The sequence below is a fragment of the Panthera tigris genome, chromosome B3, assembly GCF_018350195.1.
Source record: "Panthera tigris isolate Pti1 chromosome B3, P.tigris_Pti1_mat1.1, whole genome shotgun sequence".
Lineage (NCBI taxonomy): Eukaryota > Metazoa > Chordata > Mammalia > Carnivora > Felidae > Panthera > Panthera tigris.
The window spans coordinates 145851517-145863911 of record NC_056665.1 but is presented as its reverse complement, the minus strand read 5'-3'; the positions used below and the strand labels follow the sequence as shown (position 1 = coordinate 145863911).

Sequence of the window (12395 nt, the reverse complement as noted above, 5' to 3'; positions counted from 1 at the left end):
TCCGCCTGCGCCCCCACCACCGCTGCAGGATGCCTCCCGCATCCCTCCTCTGGGGCCACTAGCTCCGTGCCCAGGGGCCTCTGACCTCCAGCCTCCTGGCCCCAAACCCCGCGAGCTAGGGATCCCCTGAAGGTCCCCCTCCCAACAGGGGCCTGCCTGATCCCTCCCAACCCTCCCTGCCCCCATCGTGGAGTCTGAAAAACCCGGTCCTACCCGTCCGGGTCCTACCCGTCCCGTGGGGCCCAGGAGGACCCCCTGGTCTCCTCCCTTGGGGCTCTACCTCCCGATAAGCCCTTCCCTGGGCCTCCAGCCTGGCAAATGGACAGAACCCCAAGCCCAAATGACCCCATCCAGTCTGGGCAGCTCCCTCCAGGCCCCTGGGCCCCCCACCGTGTATCTTGGAGGTTCTGTGCTGGACACCAAGGTCTGCCTCCCCACCCCCACCCCCTTTCCTCTGCCGGATGCACCCGCCGGGCCCCTGGTGCCAGGCATATTTGCACACTAGAGGAGTGAGCAAGCCAGTGTCCCATGGCCCTTAGAACCAGGCCCTCCAGAACCTGGACTTTCATGGCAATCCTGCCTTGGCCAGCTCCTGCACCCGCCCCCCCCCCCCCCCCCCCCCCGCCGCCATGCCCTGCACTCACACTCTATCCACTGCTGTTACTGTGAGGACAGCAGCCTAGAAACATGTGGTCCCAAGCCTGACTGACCAGCCTGACCAGCCCCCTTCCAGTCTGCACCCTGACTCTGGCCTCTTGCCAGGCAAGGCAGGCAAGGGGGGTGGGGAGGCCTCCTCGGTCCTCCTCCTGATAGGGTGGCCCGCGATGGGGCTCCCCACAGGTCAGGCATTCACGGCCCCCTGCTTGCTGAGGCTCAGCATCAGGTATCAGGTGTCTTCTGTAAGGAGGCTGTGTGGGAGGGGCCCAGGGCCCAGCCCTGCCTGGAGAGTGAGGAGGCATAGCAAAGGAAACTATGTTGGAACTGGCCAGACACCCCAGGGACGGAGGGGGGGGGGGCCAGGTTGGGGGACAGGTGCCCCGCACCCAACTACAGTCCTGGGCCTGACTGGAGGCTCCCTGATGTGACGGGGTTATTCTGGATGGATGGACACTGAACAGCAGTGTCCACCTCTGAGACCACAGAAGGCTACAGATGGGGGCAGGGACCGGGCAGTGGGATGGATGAGGACAGAGGGTGTCCAGGAAAGCAGCTAGCCAGCCAGGCGTGAGCGCAGGTCCCTCCCCCGGGGCCACAGTGGCACGGCGTCCTGGCGACGTTGGCAAATAGCACCCGGGGGACATCTTGGCTCTGCTGTGGGGACCCCGGGGCTGGGCTCGGTGGTAGGTGGCAGGAAGCCCGGGAAGGACAGGGGGCTTGGAGGTGTGCAGGCCGGGGCCCCCATGGGGACGACTCCTGCTCGCCTGAAATGCCACCCCCCCCCCCCGAGGAGGAGGGAAGGGGGCCTCAGGAAGCTCTCTGCCCCTTCCTCAGACCCCCAGGTTGGGAAGAGGCTCCCAGGAAGCTCAGTTTTGTCAGCTTGGCGCCCGCCAGAGATGCCACACCTCAGTCTCGGAGCGGGCAGGGCAGGGGCGCCAGGCCGCGGATTGAAGTGGCTGGGTGGGGCCACTTCTTCGACACCCCGGCCTGTCACCTTACGGGGCCCCATCACGGGCTCGAGGTGGGCAGCCAGGACTCCCTTATCTGTCTCCCGCGGGGGAGCACAAGCAGTTTCTATTTGAATTCTTGGCTGAGATGTGCACCCTGTCACAGCAGGGCTGGGAGAGCAGGAGGCGGGGCTCCGGGAGGAAGGAGGTGGGAGCCCCGCCCCGGGAGGGCCCAACTCACCCTTCTCCGGGCCAGCTGGGGTGGCAGAGAGGTGTCCCCCACCCCGCCCCAGACCCCTCTCCTCAGTGGTTAGACGGCTTGCACCTGTCTTGCCGGCCTGCAAAGGTGGGTGCCGAGGAATGGCCAGAGGTAGAATTTCTGAAAACAACGTACTTGCGCTGAAATCTGAGCAAATTCTCACTCTGGAAAACTCCACACCTGCTGGGGGCTGACCCTGCAGGTCTGGGCAGAAATCCTCAGACAGCTGGGGCAGGGCTCTGCCAGGAGAGGGCAGTGGGCTGGCCTGACCCAGCTGTGCTGGCTTGCCCTGCTGGGAGGGGAGCCATTCGGCCACGGGAGCCAGGCACCTGCCAGTCTGGGTCCAAGGCCAGGTCCAGGCCACTCCCTGCCTCAGCCAGACATGGTTGTGGCAGGGGGGGAGGTGGGGGGGGGGGTCTCAGCTCCTCCATGGGAAACAGGGGGTCACTGGGCCAGGCCCTGCAGAAGACAGGTGTGGGGGTAGAGGTGAGGGAAGGACAAAACCCCAGCCCAGCCTGGAGGCCAGGAAGGCCAAGGGTCACATGCTGCTCACTGGGGCTTTTTCTCAAGGGTCCTCCTGCCTATGGACGGTATCTCTGGCCTTGAGGTGCCCACCTGCCTGGCACACTGCCAGGCCACCCTTGACCCAACCCTGGTAAGTGAGCTCTGCCCTGGGGTGCTGGGGGGGACAGGACAGCCCCAAGGCTCAAGGCAAGGAGAGGGACAGGAGACAAAAGACACGGGAAGGGCCAGTTGGTTTTTTCTTTTTATAACTTTTTTTTTCTTTGTTTTTTTTTAATATGAAAATTACTTGAAAAGACCAGGGGCCAACCCCACCAGGCAGCTCGGCGGCCGCTGGCCATGCCGATCCTAACATTCCAGATGTAAGTTTACAGAGCTTAAGTTCATCTACAAAAAAAGTAATAAAAATAAAATTTAAAATGGCACCTTCAACAGAACACAACAAAACTTGCGGCCGCACGCGAGGCCCACAGGGTGGTGCGGGCTCCCGGGCGGCTCCTCAGCTCCGCTCCGGCCAAAAAGTAAACACAAAGCTAAAAACGACTCCCGGGCTTTCTGGGAGTAAGTGAAAGGGCACTTGCCCCCGAGGTGCCCGGAGGAGCAGTTTCTCTGCAGGGGAGGGGGCGGGAGGGGAGCACTACCAAAACCGGGCAGGGGTGGGCGGGTGGGTGGGCGGGCGGGGGCGCGGGCTGTGGTCGGAGTGGCCTCGCCGGGCAGCGGGACACCTAGTCCTCGATGACGATGGGCTCGTCATTGACGGGGGCCGGTGGGGGCGGCCGCAGGGGCAGGGCCTGGCTCTGGCGCAGGGCGATGGGCTTGTAGGGCCTACGGGCGGCACGCTTGGTCTCCGAGGACGATAGCAGCTTGCGGATCTTCCTGTGAACGCAGCGACGCCAGCAGGTGACCAGGGAGCGGAGGCCCCCTGCCCCCCTAGCCTCCAGGGAGGCCCCCCTGGATGCTCCACTCCGTCACCCTCGGGGAGGCAACCCGGCCCCCTCCCAGCCTCAGGGAGGTCCCCTGGACCCCCCCACGCTGCCAGCCTCGGGGAGGCCCCCACCTGGTTTCCTCGGTGGCCATGTAGAACACATCGTCAGGAGCATCGATCCAGTTCATCCTCCGCCGCTTGACAGGGGGCAGCGAGCCCCCCCGGATCAGGCGCACTTTGGTGGGGTAGGACTTCCCATTGAGCAGGAGGTTCCGGCTTGGTCCCTGTGGCAAGGGGAGGCCTGAGGACGACGCCCTGGGGGCCTCCACGCTGCACCGTGAAACCCCCAAGGCAGCAGTCCCAGCAGGAGGCATGTAGGCCTGGCCCTCTGGGCAGGCAGGGGACCCACTGAGGGCCAGGGGCACCCTGGAGCCGGCCCCCTCCCGGTCCCGCTGAGCCTCCCTGATGCTCCTGACACAGGGCCCGACAGGGCCACCCAGGCCTCCCGGCCACCAGCCCAGGGAGCCGTGCACGGACACACGTCGTGCTTGTGCACTGGGGCGGGGGGTCCTGCCAGGGCGGGGACGGGGGCGGGGGCAGGGGCAGGGGTCCCGCTGGGGCCCGGCCTTGCTCTTACCATGTGCCTGGTCTGCCCGTGGTTCGCCAGACCTGACAACGGGGAGAAGAGAACGTGAGCCCCCTCAGCCAAAGGGCGGGAAACCTGGGGCCACGTCCTCCCGTGGTCCCAGCCTAGCCCAAGCAGCCCCCACACGATCCCACAGCTCTTGGGGGCTCTGAGGGCCACCTCTGGCCCAGCCAGTGAGGGCGGCGCTGGCTTGGGCTCTAGGCGGAAGGCCAGGAGTCTCGGTTCTGACGGCACAGTCCCTGACACGCGGGCTGCCTGCCCTGGATGGGGCCAAGACGGTGGGAGCCTGGTTTACACGGCAGCCAGGCAACGCCTAGCACAGCGATAAACACAGCGCCACCGGGACCCCCTCTCCAAGGCGGCCTCTCCTCGGGCCCCACTGGGCTTCTTCCCCAGGGGCTCCAAGCATCCCTCGCCGACCCTGGGGCTGGCTGCCCTGGAGGAGCAGATGGGAGCTTCTAGCAGTGGCCAGGACACAGGCGCTTCCACCCCACGGGCTGAGGGTCTGGGGCTGCAGGCCTCGGCCCGTGACTTGGAGAAGTCACCGTCTTAGGTCACGGTCTCCCAGACCCCTGCCACGGGCACGCGAGGCTCCCGACTTGCGAATGCGTGCCGGTGAAGACCTGGGCAGAGAAGCCGGGTGAGCCCAGGCCTGCCGCTGTCTCCCCTGCTCCGCCTGTGCCAGCGAGCACGCACACGGACGTGAGCGTGCCCGTGCGTGAGCGAGTCCTGCCAGAGGCCCCCCAGAACCAGCTCTTCCCAGATACGCTTCTTGGCCAAGGTCCATTTCCCGAGCGGCTGCCCGGCCCGCCCCCCTGCAAGCCCCCTCCTCGCTGGGGGAGCCCTAGGCAGGGCAGAGGGAGGGGCTCTGGCACGTGGCCTGCAGCCCGAGACCCAGCACTACTTACCCAGGTAAGTGCCTATCAGAGCGATGGGTGCGGAGGAAAGAGAACACACGGTTAGCGTTAGTTAGACAATGAGCGTGGGCGCTGCCGGGGGCCGCGGGCGGTGGGTGCAGAGCGCGTGCGCCTGGTGGGCTGGGTTAGTGAGTTAAGGCCCCAAGGGCACCCGAGTCCAGGCCCTGGCCCGGAGCTCAGCTCATGCCTGCCCGACAGTCTGGCAATGCCCCTGGGCCTAGGCTGCCCGGCGGTGCCTCAGGTGGCCAGCCTGTGGCCTCCTGGGCAGGGGGCACCCCCGACCACACCACCACACGCTAAGACTGAGGGAGACACAGAAGCACACCGATTTGGATAAACCGGTAGAAGTAATTAACTTTATCCACCCTGCTCGTGAAGTGCTTTTTAAAAAGGAAGCCCCAGAGACGCCCGCTGACTTCTGTGGAATGAGCTCATTCACGGGGTATCTAGCAGAGAGCAAGCCGGCCAGCCCCCACTGCGGAGACGGGCACGGGGTGGGGGCCGGCCGCCGAGAGAAGGGTGGGCAGGCCAGGAGTGACGGCAGGGGCACCGGGGACCCAGGGCGGGCCACAGGGAGTGCAAGGGCAGGAGCTGGCACCAGAGCCACCGGCTGACCCCACAGGACGCGCCTGCCGGGGCTCCTGACGCGGCCGAGAGGCAAGGACAAGGCCGGGCTGGATGGGCGCCGCCTGCTGCCACCCACAGGTCCCCATGCCTGGCCCAGCACCGTGGCCGGCACCCCGAGAAGCAGCTCGTCGGTCCTGAGCCTGTGCAAGGGCTCCGGGCATGACCACGCTTGCCGGCCCACAGTGTGGAGCGCCCACGCCGAGACCCCAATCCTCCCAAGATCGCCCCTCCTGGCCCCCCTCTGCCTCCCTCCCACACGGATCCTGCTGAGGGCCAACCCTCCAGGGCCCAGAGGCCCCTCCCTGCCACCGTGGCCACCCCTCTCCTAGCACCTTCTTTGGGAGCAGCCGAAGAGACCGTGGGTGCCCCCTGCCCAGCTAAGGGAGCAAAGCAAGGCCCCGAGTCACTGGGGGAGCGACCACAGACGGGCCCGGACAACCCAGAGTCCTGCTCCCCCAGGCACTGCCAACCTGGGTGCTTGTGGTGGCAGGGTCTCAAATCACCTGCCCCTCCCGCCCCGCACCCCCCCCTCCGCCGACCTCAGTCCCCTTCCCCTGGGTGTCCCACCCCACTCGGGAGAGGGTGTCGCTGCCTCGGCTCTGGGACCCCTTCCCTTGGGGGCACCTCCCTGTGCCGTGCGGACCACGTGCAGCCCACAGCTCGGTCCTATCTGCCCCACTGGGGAGGCCAGGGTCCCAAAGCCCCCCACCCCCCCCCCACCCCCAACGGGCAGGGCGCACAAGAGGGTCGTAGGCACAGCACGGGCAGCCACGCGAGCTGAGGCTGACGGCATGCGGGCGGTCACAGCGCGATGGCAGACAGTACAGGCAGGCGGCGGGGGCGCCAGGGCCACACGAGAGGACAGTCCACTGACCGGGCACCGGGCCGGGAGGGAGGGGACGGCCCACCAGCCAGAGGCCCCGGGGCGGGAGGCGGCGTCTGGGCGAGTCGGGGGGAGCACGGGGAGCGGGGTGCGGCCCAGCCCACGTGGACTGCCCCGCGGGCGTGCCCTGAGCCGCCCGCCGTGCACCATGCACGCGAGAGCACAGCAGCCGCGCCGCGGCCGCCCCGGGCCTTACCCCTACTGGGCATCAAGAGGCGCTTCTTCATGTTGCCTGCCAGCGCCCGGCGACGGGAGAGAGAGGGAGAGAGAACACGGTCAGCACGCAGGGGTGCGGCGGGGGCGGGGCCGGGCACCCCAGGGCCGGCAGGCCGCGCCGGCCGCCCCGCCGGGGACTCACCGTCCACCCCGTTGTGCTGCTCGTAGCTCCTCTTGCCCAAGATGGTGGGGGAGCCGTTGTTGATGACGGGGGCCGACTTGGCAGGGGTCAGGCCGCTGAGCACGCCGGACACGCTCTTCACGGGGTCGGGCTTGGGGGGGCGGGGGTGGGTCTCTGTCGGGAGCAACACGGGAGGGTCCCGGTCTGCGGGCAGCGAACGCACACGGCGGCACCCCTGGCCCATCCCGGCGGAGGACGACCACAGGGCCCACCGGGGAGACACCGCCCATCCTGCACCCCTGGGCGTCCCGCAAGCAGGGCTGGGCCCCGCGGGTCACTGGGTAACTGCCAGCAGCTCGCAGGCTCCAGACACAGGCCCGTAAACAAGCAGGCCCATCAGAGGCGTCCAGGTCCAGGCCACCGGAGCTGATGGCAGAGGGCTGGCCGCTGGCCAGACGCTGAATTAACAGCCGGGGTTGGCCCAGCCAAGGACACGCCCCACTGAGGGCTGGCCACGGCAGGCTCAGGCTCATACCTGCCAAGGCCTCCCAGCCCTTCGTGGCTTTCAGGGGGGCTGAGGCCCAGCCCCAAGACCCAGACCCTAGACATCCGATGACGCCAAATGCACTCGTGTCTACACGGAACACGCTTAGCTCACGGTTCTGGAATGTCCTTCCCAGAAGGTCAGACACCTCCGTGCTGGGAGGGACTGACTCGTGACCCCGCCCCGAGCCCAGAGAGGGGGCTGGCTCTGTTCCCTCCTGCCCAAGCTCGCTGGCTGAGCCCCCAGGACAAGCCGCCTACGGCTGGCAGAGTGGTGGGCAAAGCTGAGGCAAAGGGCCCTGGCCAAGGCGTTGAGGGTCCCCAGGCCACCAGAGCCCGCGCTGGGAGCTGCTGGCCAGGTGCTTCGGTTCAGCTCACCCCGCAGTGGGCCTTCCCTCAGGGACGGGCGGTGGAGAACCCCGGTGGGTGTCTGCAGGGGGCGCCTGTCCTGGGTGTGTCCAACCCAAACCCAGGACCCCCAGGCCCCTACAGGCTGCAGCAACACACAGGTAGCTCAGGGGCCTGGGCAGCGGTCGGGGGCTGTGGGAAGGCATGCCCCCTTCCCCACAGGCGGCCGCTGGCTGGCCTCGCTGGCCGTGCAGGGCTGGGGTAGGCTTACCTAGGTACCGGAGCACAGCTTCCAGAGGCTTCCGCACGGCCTGCTTCAGCACCAGTGGGCTCTGGGAGGCTTCGGGCAGCCGGGCTGTGCCTGTGTGTGGGGGCCCGGCATACGTGAGAGGGGCCCGGGGCCAGAGCTCCCAATGGGGCACCCCCAGAGCACCGGCACGCCCCTCCCGCGGGGACAGGGCACAGGGCACAGGGCTCGGGACGGAGGGGGAGGGCGCCACTCACACTCAGCCTTGATGGCCGCGCTGTTGATGGGCATGTAGGGGTGTCGGGCCGCGTGCCACGGGCGCAGGATCTCTCGGCACAGGCGCCGGGCGATGCGTGTGAGCTTGGTGGTGTGCAGGTAGAAGGCCTGTCTCGTCTTCATGGCGAACTTGGGGCTCCCGCTGCTCCGCGCTGGGATGCCATGGGGGCTCTGCGGAAGGGGGCGCGCCGCCCCGACACAGCGCCATGACCGCGGGCCGGGCGCACGGCCACGCGTGGGGGCGGGGAGGGGCGCCCACTTACCATGTTACTGCGGTTTGGTCCTGGCCTCTCTCCATCTAACCGGGTTGGCATTTTCAAGCCACCATATTTCTTCCAATATGTCCAGCAAGAGGCGCAGAGGCGACACTGCATGTTAGGGGGACCCCAAGAATACCACTGGTAAGACTGGGCGGCTACGAACAACAAAGTTGGAAATAGACGGGTCCTTAAGCAGAACCAGTGACGGCAGAGAGCATTCCACAGTGTCGCCCGCCCCCCGCCGAGCCGCCCCACCGACCCAAGACGAGGGCTTCCCCGGGCAGGGAGTGACCCCCGCCCCCCGCCCTGGCCAGGACCCCAGGACGGTGCAGGGCGCCCAGCGCTGGGGGTGGGCCCCGATGCCAGGCGGCGGGCACTTACTGTAACAGCTCTCGCAGGCTCGGCCGGCCCCAGGGCTCTGGCCTGGCGCCCCGGCCCCATTCACCACGCCTGCCTTGACGTTATTGACGCTGATCTGGTTCGGGTTTGGCTTGTTACTTAGGGTAAGGGAGAGAGGGAGGACGTCATGGGAGTGCCACGCCGCCTGTGTGCAGCTCCCCGGAAACTGAGGCTGTCAGGCACTGGCGGCCCCCGTCCACGCCCAGGGCAGGCGGTCTCTTGGCCACCAGAGCTGTGCTCAGCTCCGAGTGGAGCCCCAGGCCGGGTGGGCTCGAGTCCTGGAGCCCGTGCTTCCTGAGGGCCACTCCACACCCGCCCCAGCGGCCGAAGGGATGACAGGGGCCTGCCCGGTCCGCAGCCCCAAGGGTGGTGAGGACACGTGGACACGTGGACAGGTGGACAGGTGGAGGGCTCACTCACTAGTTGGGAATATACACTTGCTTTAACTTGCTCTCCGCCTCCGCTGCTTTCAAGCGTTTCTGGAAACAGGAGCCACGTGTGAGGGGATGCGGGCGGGGGAGGGCGGCCCACCGGCCCCGTGTCCCCCGCGTCCCCACGGGCACCCACCTGCTGCACGTATCTGTCGGTGGTCTTCCACATGTAGTAGTACTCGATGATGCTGGTGAGCGACTTCCATGGCAGCTGCACGAGAGGGCGGGGCGTGAGGCCGCAGAGGGCCCCTCCCTCCCCGGCCAGGGCCCCTCCCTACCCCCCACCCCCCCACCCCCCCGCCCCCCGCCCCCTGCCCCCGAGTCCCTTTCCCCTGCACACGCGGCCTAGCGGCGCCCCTCCCAAGGACTCCAAGTTCCCGAAGCGTCAGCAACACAACTCCCGAGTTCTGTTCACACCGCTGCTTCCGGCACCAGCTTTGAACCCCAGGGGCTCCGGTCGGGCCAGCCCTTCCTGCTCTGCCTACGGAAACAGCGTCCTCTGAACGCAGAGGAAGCGCGTCCGTGGCAGGGATTTAGCTACGAAACCCGTCTGTGCTGCGTCCACTCCACCTGTCACGGAGGTGGCAGCGTGGTCTCTAAGTTGGGGCCCCCGTCCTGTGGCCGCCACGTGAGCCTGGCTGGGCGTCATCTGCGGCCCCGTCTTCGAGCGGCTGCTATTTCCTGAGAGGGCCTTGCTCCCTGTATCTGGGACTCTGAGTCACTCCTGTCAGACTCTGGGCGCGTCAGGACAGCGGCTCTCCCTTCCGCTGGGCCCCTCCACCTTTGGCGGCTCCCGTCTGCCCTCCGGAGGCTTCCCAGAAGCCAGCCCACCTGTGACGCTACATCAGATACTGGCCTGCCTGTGTGTCCCAGCCCCACCTGGAGGTCCTGCCGGCGACCCACTGGGTTCGCTGGGGTGGAGGCTGATCTCCTTTTAGACGAGTGTGTGTTTGCACAGGTCATAAGGGCTGGGAGGGGTCCCCGAGGGCACGGGCCCTGCTCGGACAGTCATTCCCAGGAGGGACACCCTCCAGGGACACAATACAAAGCCGCCTAAAGACAAGCTCAGCTGCTTAACAGCAGCCATCAACTCACACAAGCACAGAGGTCAGTGCCGGGAGCCCGGGGTGACGCCCAGCGTGATGCCCAGCGCCGCTGACCTTGCACCTGGCAGCAGGTGCAGCTCTTGGCCCCGCCTTCCGGGAGCCGCAAACACACGGTGGGGCCGACACACGGTGGCCCTGGGGAGTGGGGCCCCGAGCCCACCATGTGGCACTCACGAAGTCTTGCTGAATGTCCGTGAAGTCCTTCCCGTACTTCTCCAGGGCCTCCTCGAAAAGGCTGGCCTCCGAGGCGGACCATTCTTCCATCTCGTCCCTGCAGAGCACGGGCCCGCCCTGTGGCACCAGCGCCGAGATGGCCTTGGCAACGTCGTACACGCTCTTGTGCAGCGTGTCCATGGCATGGAACTGTAGCAGGACACGCGGAGGTCACCCGGGTCATGTCCCAGCTGCCGCGAGGACCCGCAGACGCCCCAGGCAGGGCCGGCCAGCCCACCCACCCGGGAAGAGATGAGGACGGTCGCAGGAGGCAGCGGGGGCACAGGAGAGACGGAGGGGGGCTCGCTCCCACGCCTAGCCCGGTGGGCTCTCCGGGAGGGCACGGGATGGATGGACTACCCCAGCCTCATGGGGCCACCGGCCGGGAGCCCAGACACAGCTGGCCCCGGCAACAACCAGACGGGGTCCCGTGCAGACGCCCCGGCATGCGGCCCCCTCACCAAGGTGATGTCCCGGGAGGCGGCCGCGGCGCTCATGTGCAGGCTGGGCTGTCGGACGGAGCTACTGCAGTCCAGAGCCCTTGCGAAGGTGCCCACAGAGCTGGGGGGGGGGGGGGGGCAGGGAGACACTGACCACGGAGCCCGACGTACAGAGGGCACCCTGGCCAAACCCGGAGCACACCAAGATAAGGGGACACGGCTGGCTAGGAGGCCCCAGGTACCAGGGACAGAGCCTGCCGCCGGCCACCACCGCCTGGGGTTCCACCTCCCCAGCTCACTGCAGGGCCCTCCCTCCACAGTGAAGGCGCAGGGTCCAGAGGAGATGCATGGGAGCCTTCCGGGCGCTGTGTGCCCAGGGGGCACCTGTGTCCTCACAGGGCCTCCCCTCCCGCTGGCCCAGCCCCAGGGCTCCCCCAGGGGGTCTGCTGGAGCAAAGGCTGCTTCTTGGAGCACTGCCTCCCTTGTGGCTCTAAGGCCCGGGTCTTAAGGGCCACGTCCTCCCTTCTCAGCTACCTCCCCCCGCCCCGTCTCCAGGACAATAGCCCACAGCCCATCCAGACACAAGCCTAGCAACTCTATCCAGTCCTTCAGTCCTGGGGACCAGCCCTGCCCGTGCCTGGCCTGCAAGGCCCCGAGGTAAGCAGGCAGGTGCACGGGGCCAGCCCCTCAAAGCCAGAGCTGCCCCCAGGACCCTCAGGGCTCCCGCAGCAGCCCAGGCGGCTCCTAAGAGCAGCAGGGACGAGAAAGGCTGCCCGGACCTATCTGGAACTGGGGAAGGGGGTGTCTCCACAAAGGGCCCAGCCAGCAGGGGCAGGGGAGCCGTTCAGCCCCTGTGCCTGGGGTCCAGGCAGAACCCCGACTGCCCCTGAGGCCCACTCACCGGGCCACCACCAGGAACTGGTCGATCTGCTTGTCTATGAGGGGGTTGTGGGCCTCCCACACCTTGGTCTCCAGTCGGGACTGGTCTCGGCCATCCTCCTCACCTAGGAGAAACGCGTGATAGGCTGCCAGCAGGACCCTAAGAAGAGCCCGTGGCTTGCAGCCTTTTGGAGCCAAGGGTCCTGGGGGATCAGCCTCCCGGCTGCAGGGCCACACAACACCCTTGCCTCCGCTGGGACTCGGGAGGGCTCACTGAGCCCGGGGTGCAAGGCTGCAGCACACGTTCACACTGCTGTCGGCCCAAACTTCCGGGTCTGCTCAGCACACAATGGGTTTTCACCTCTGCAAACACAGAGCATCCCAGCCCGGCTCTGGAGGAGGCTGAGGAGGCGCCTGGGGGCCGGGGGAGCGCCTGTGGCCCGAAGCAACCAGGCGTGGGGACAAGGCAGAGGAGGCTCGCTTTGGGTCTAATCAAGCTCCTGATCCCGAGACGCCACGGGGCCACACGGTCC

General features: G+C 67.4%; 1 protein-coding gene and 1 long non-coding RNA gene across 5 annotated transcripts in view; one reads left to right on the top strand and one right to left on the bottom strand.

Moving 5' to 3' along the window:
* The first annotated feature begins 1479 nt into the window (after positions 1-1479).
* Positions 1480-2758, top strand: LOC122239730. The gene is made up of 3 exons (XR_006219142.1): positions 1480-1678; positions 2434-2518; positions 2683-2758. It is a non-coding gene; the product is annotated as an uncharacterized LOC122239730 (long non-coding RNA).
* The window catches only part of MTA1 (metastasis associated 1), a 35108-nt gene continuing 25329 nt past the window's right edge, over positions 2617-12395 (bottom strand). The window contains exons 8-22 of one of the 4 annotated variants that reach the window (XM_042990749.1): positions 11885-11987; positions 11005-11104; positions 10505-10693; positions 9361-9435; positions 9214-9272; positions 8776-8891; positions 8398-8549; positions 8116-8305; positions 7883-7972; positions 6742-6894; positions 6580-6615; positions 4865-4876; positions 3948-3979; positions 3443-3594; positions 2617-3261 (exon numbers count right to left, since the gene is read on the bottom strand). In XM_042990749.1, the coding sequence (XP_042846683.1) occupies positions 3111-3261; positions 3443-3594; positions 3948-3979; positions 4865-4876; positions 6580-6615; positions 6742-6894; positions 7883-7972; positions 8116-8305; positions 8398-8549; positions 8776-8891; positions 9214-9272; positions 9361-9435; positions 10505-10693; positions 11005-11104; positions 11885-11987 (1610 nt within the window). In that variant the 3' untranslated portion in view covers positions 2617-3110. Of the gene's footprint in view, positions 3262-3442; positions 3595-3947; positions 3980-4864; positions 4877-6579; positions 6616-6741; positions 6895-7882; positions 7973-8115; positions 8306-8397; positions 8550-8775; positions 8892-9213; positions 9273-9360; positions 9436-10504; positions 10694-11004; positions 11105-11884; positions 11988-12395 lie in introns of those variants that run through there. The other 3 variants (XM_042990750.1, XM_042990751.1, XM_042990752.1) reach the window with 3 other exon arrangements.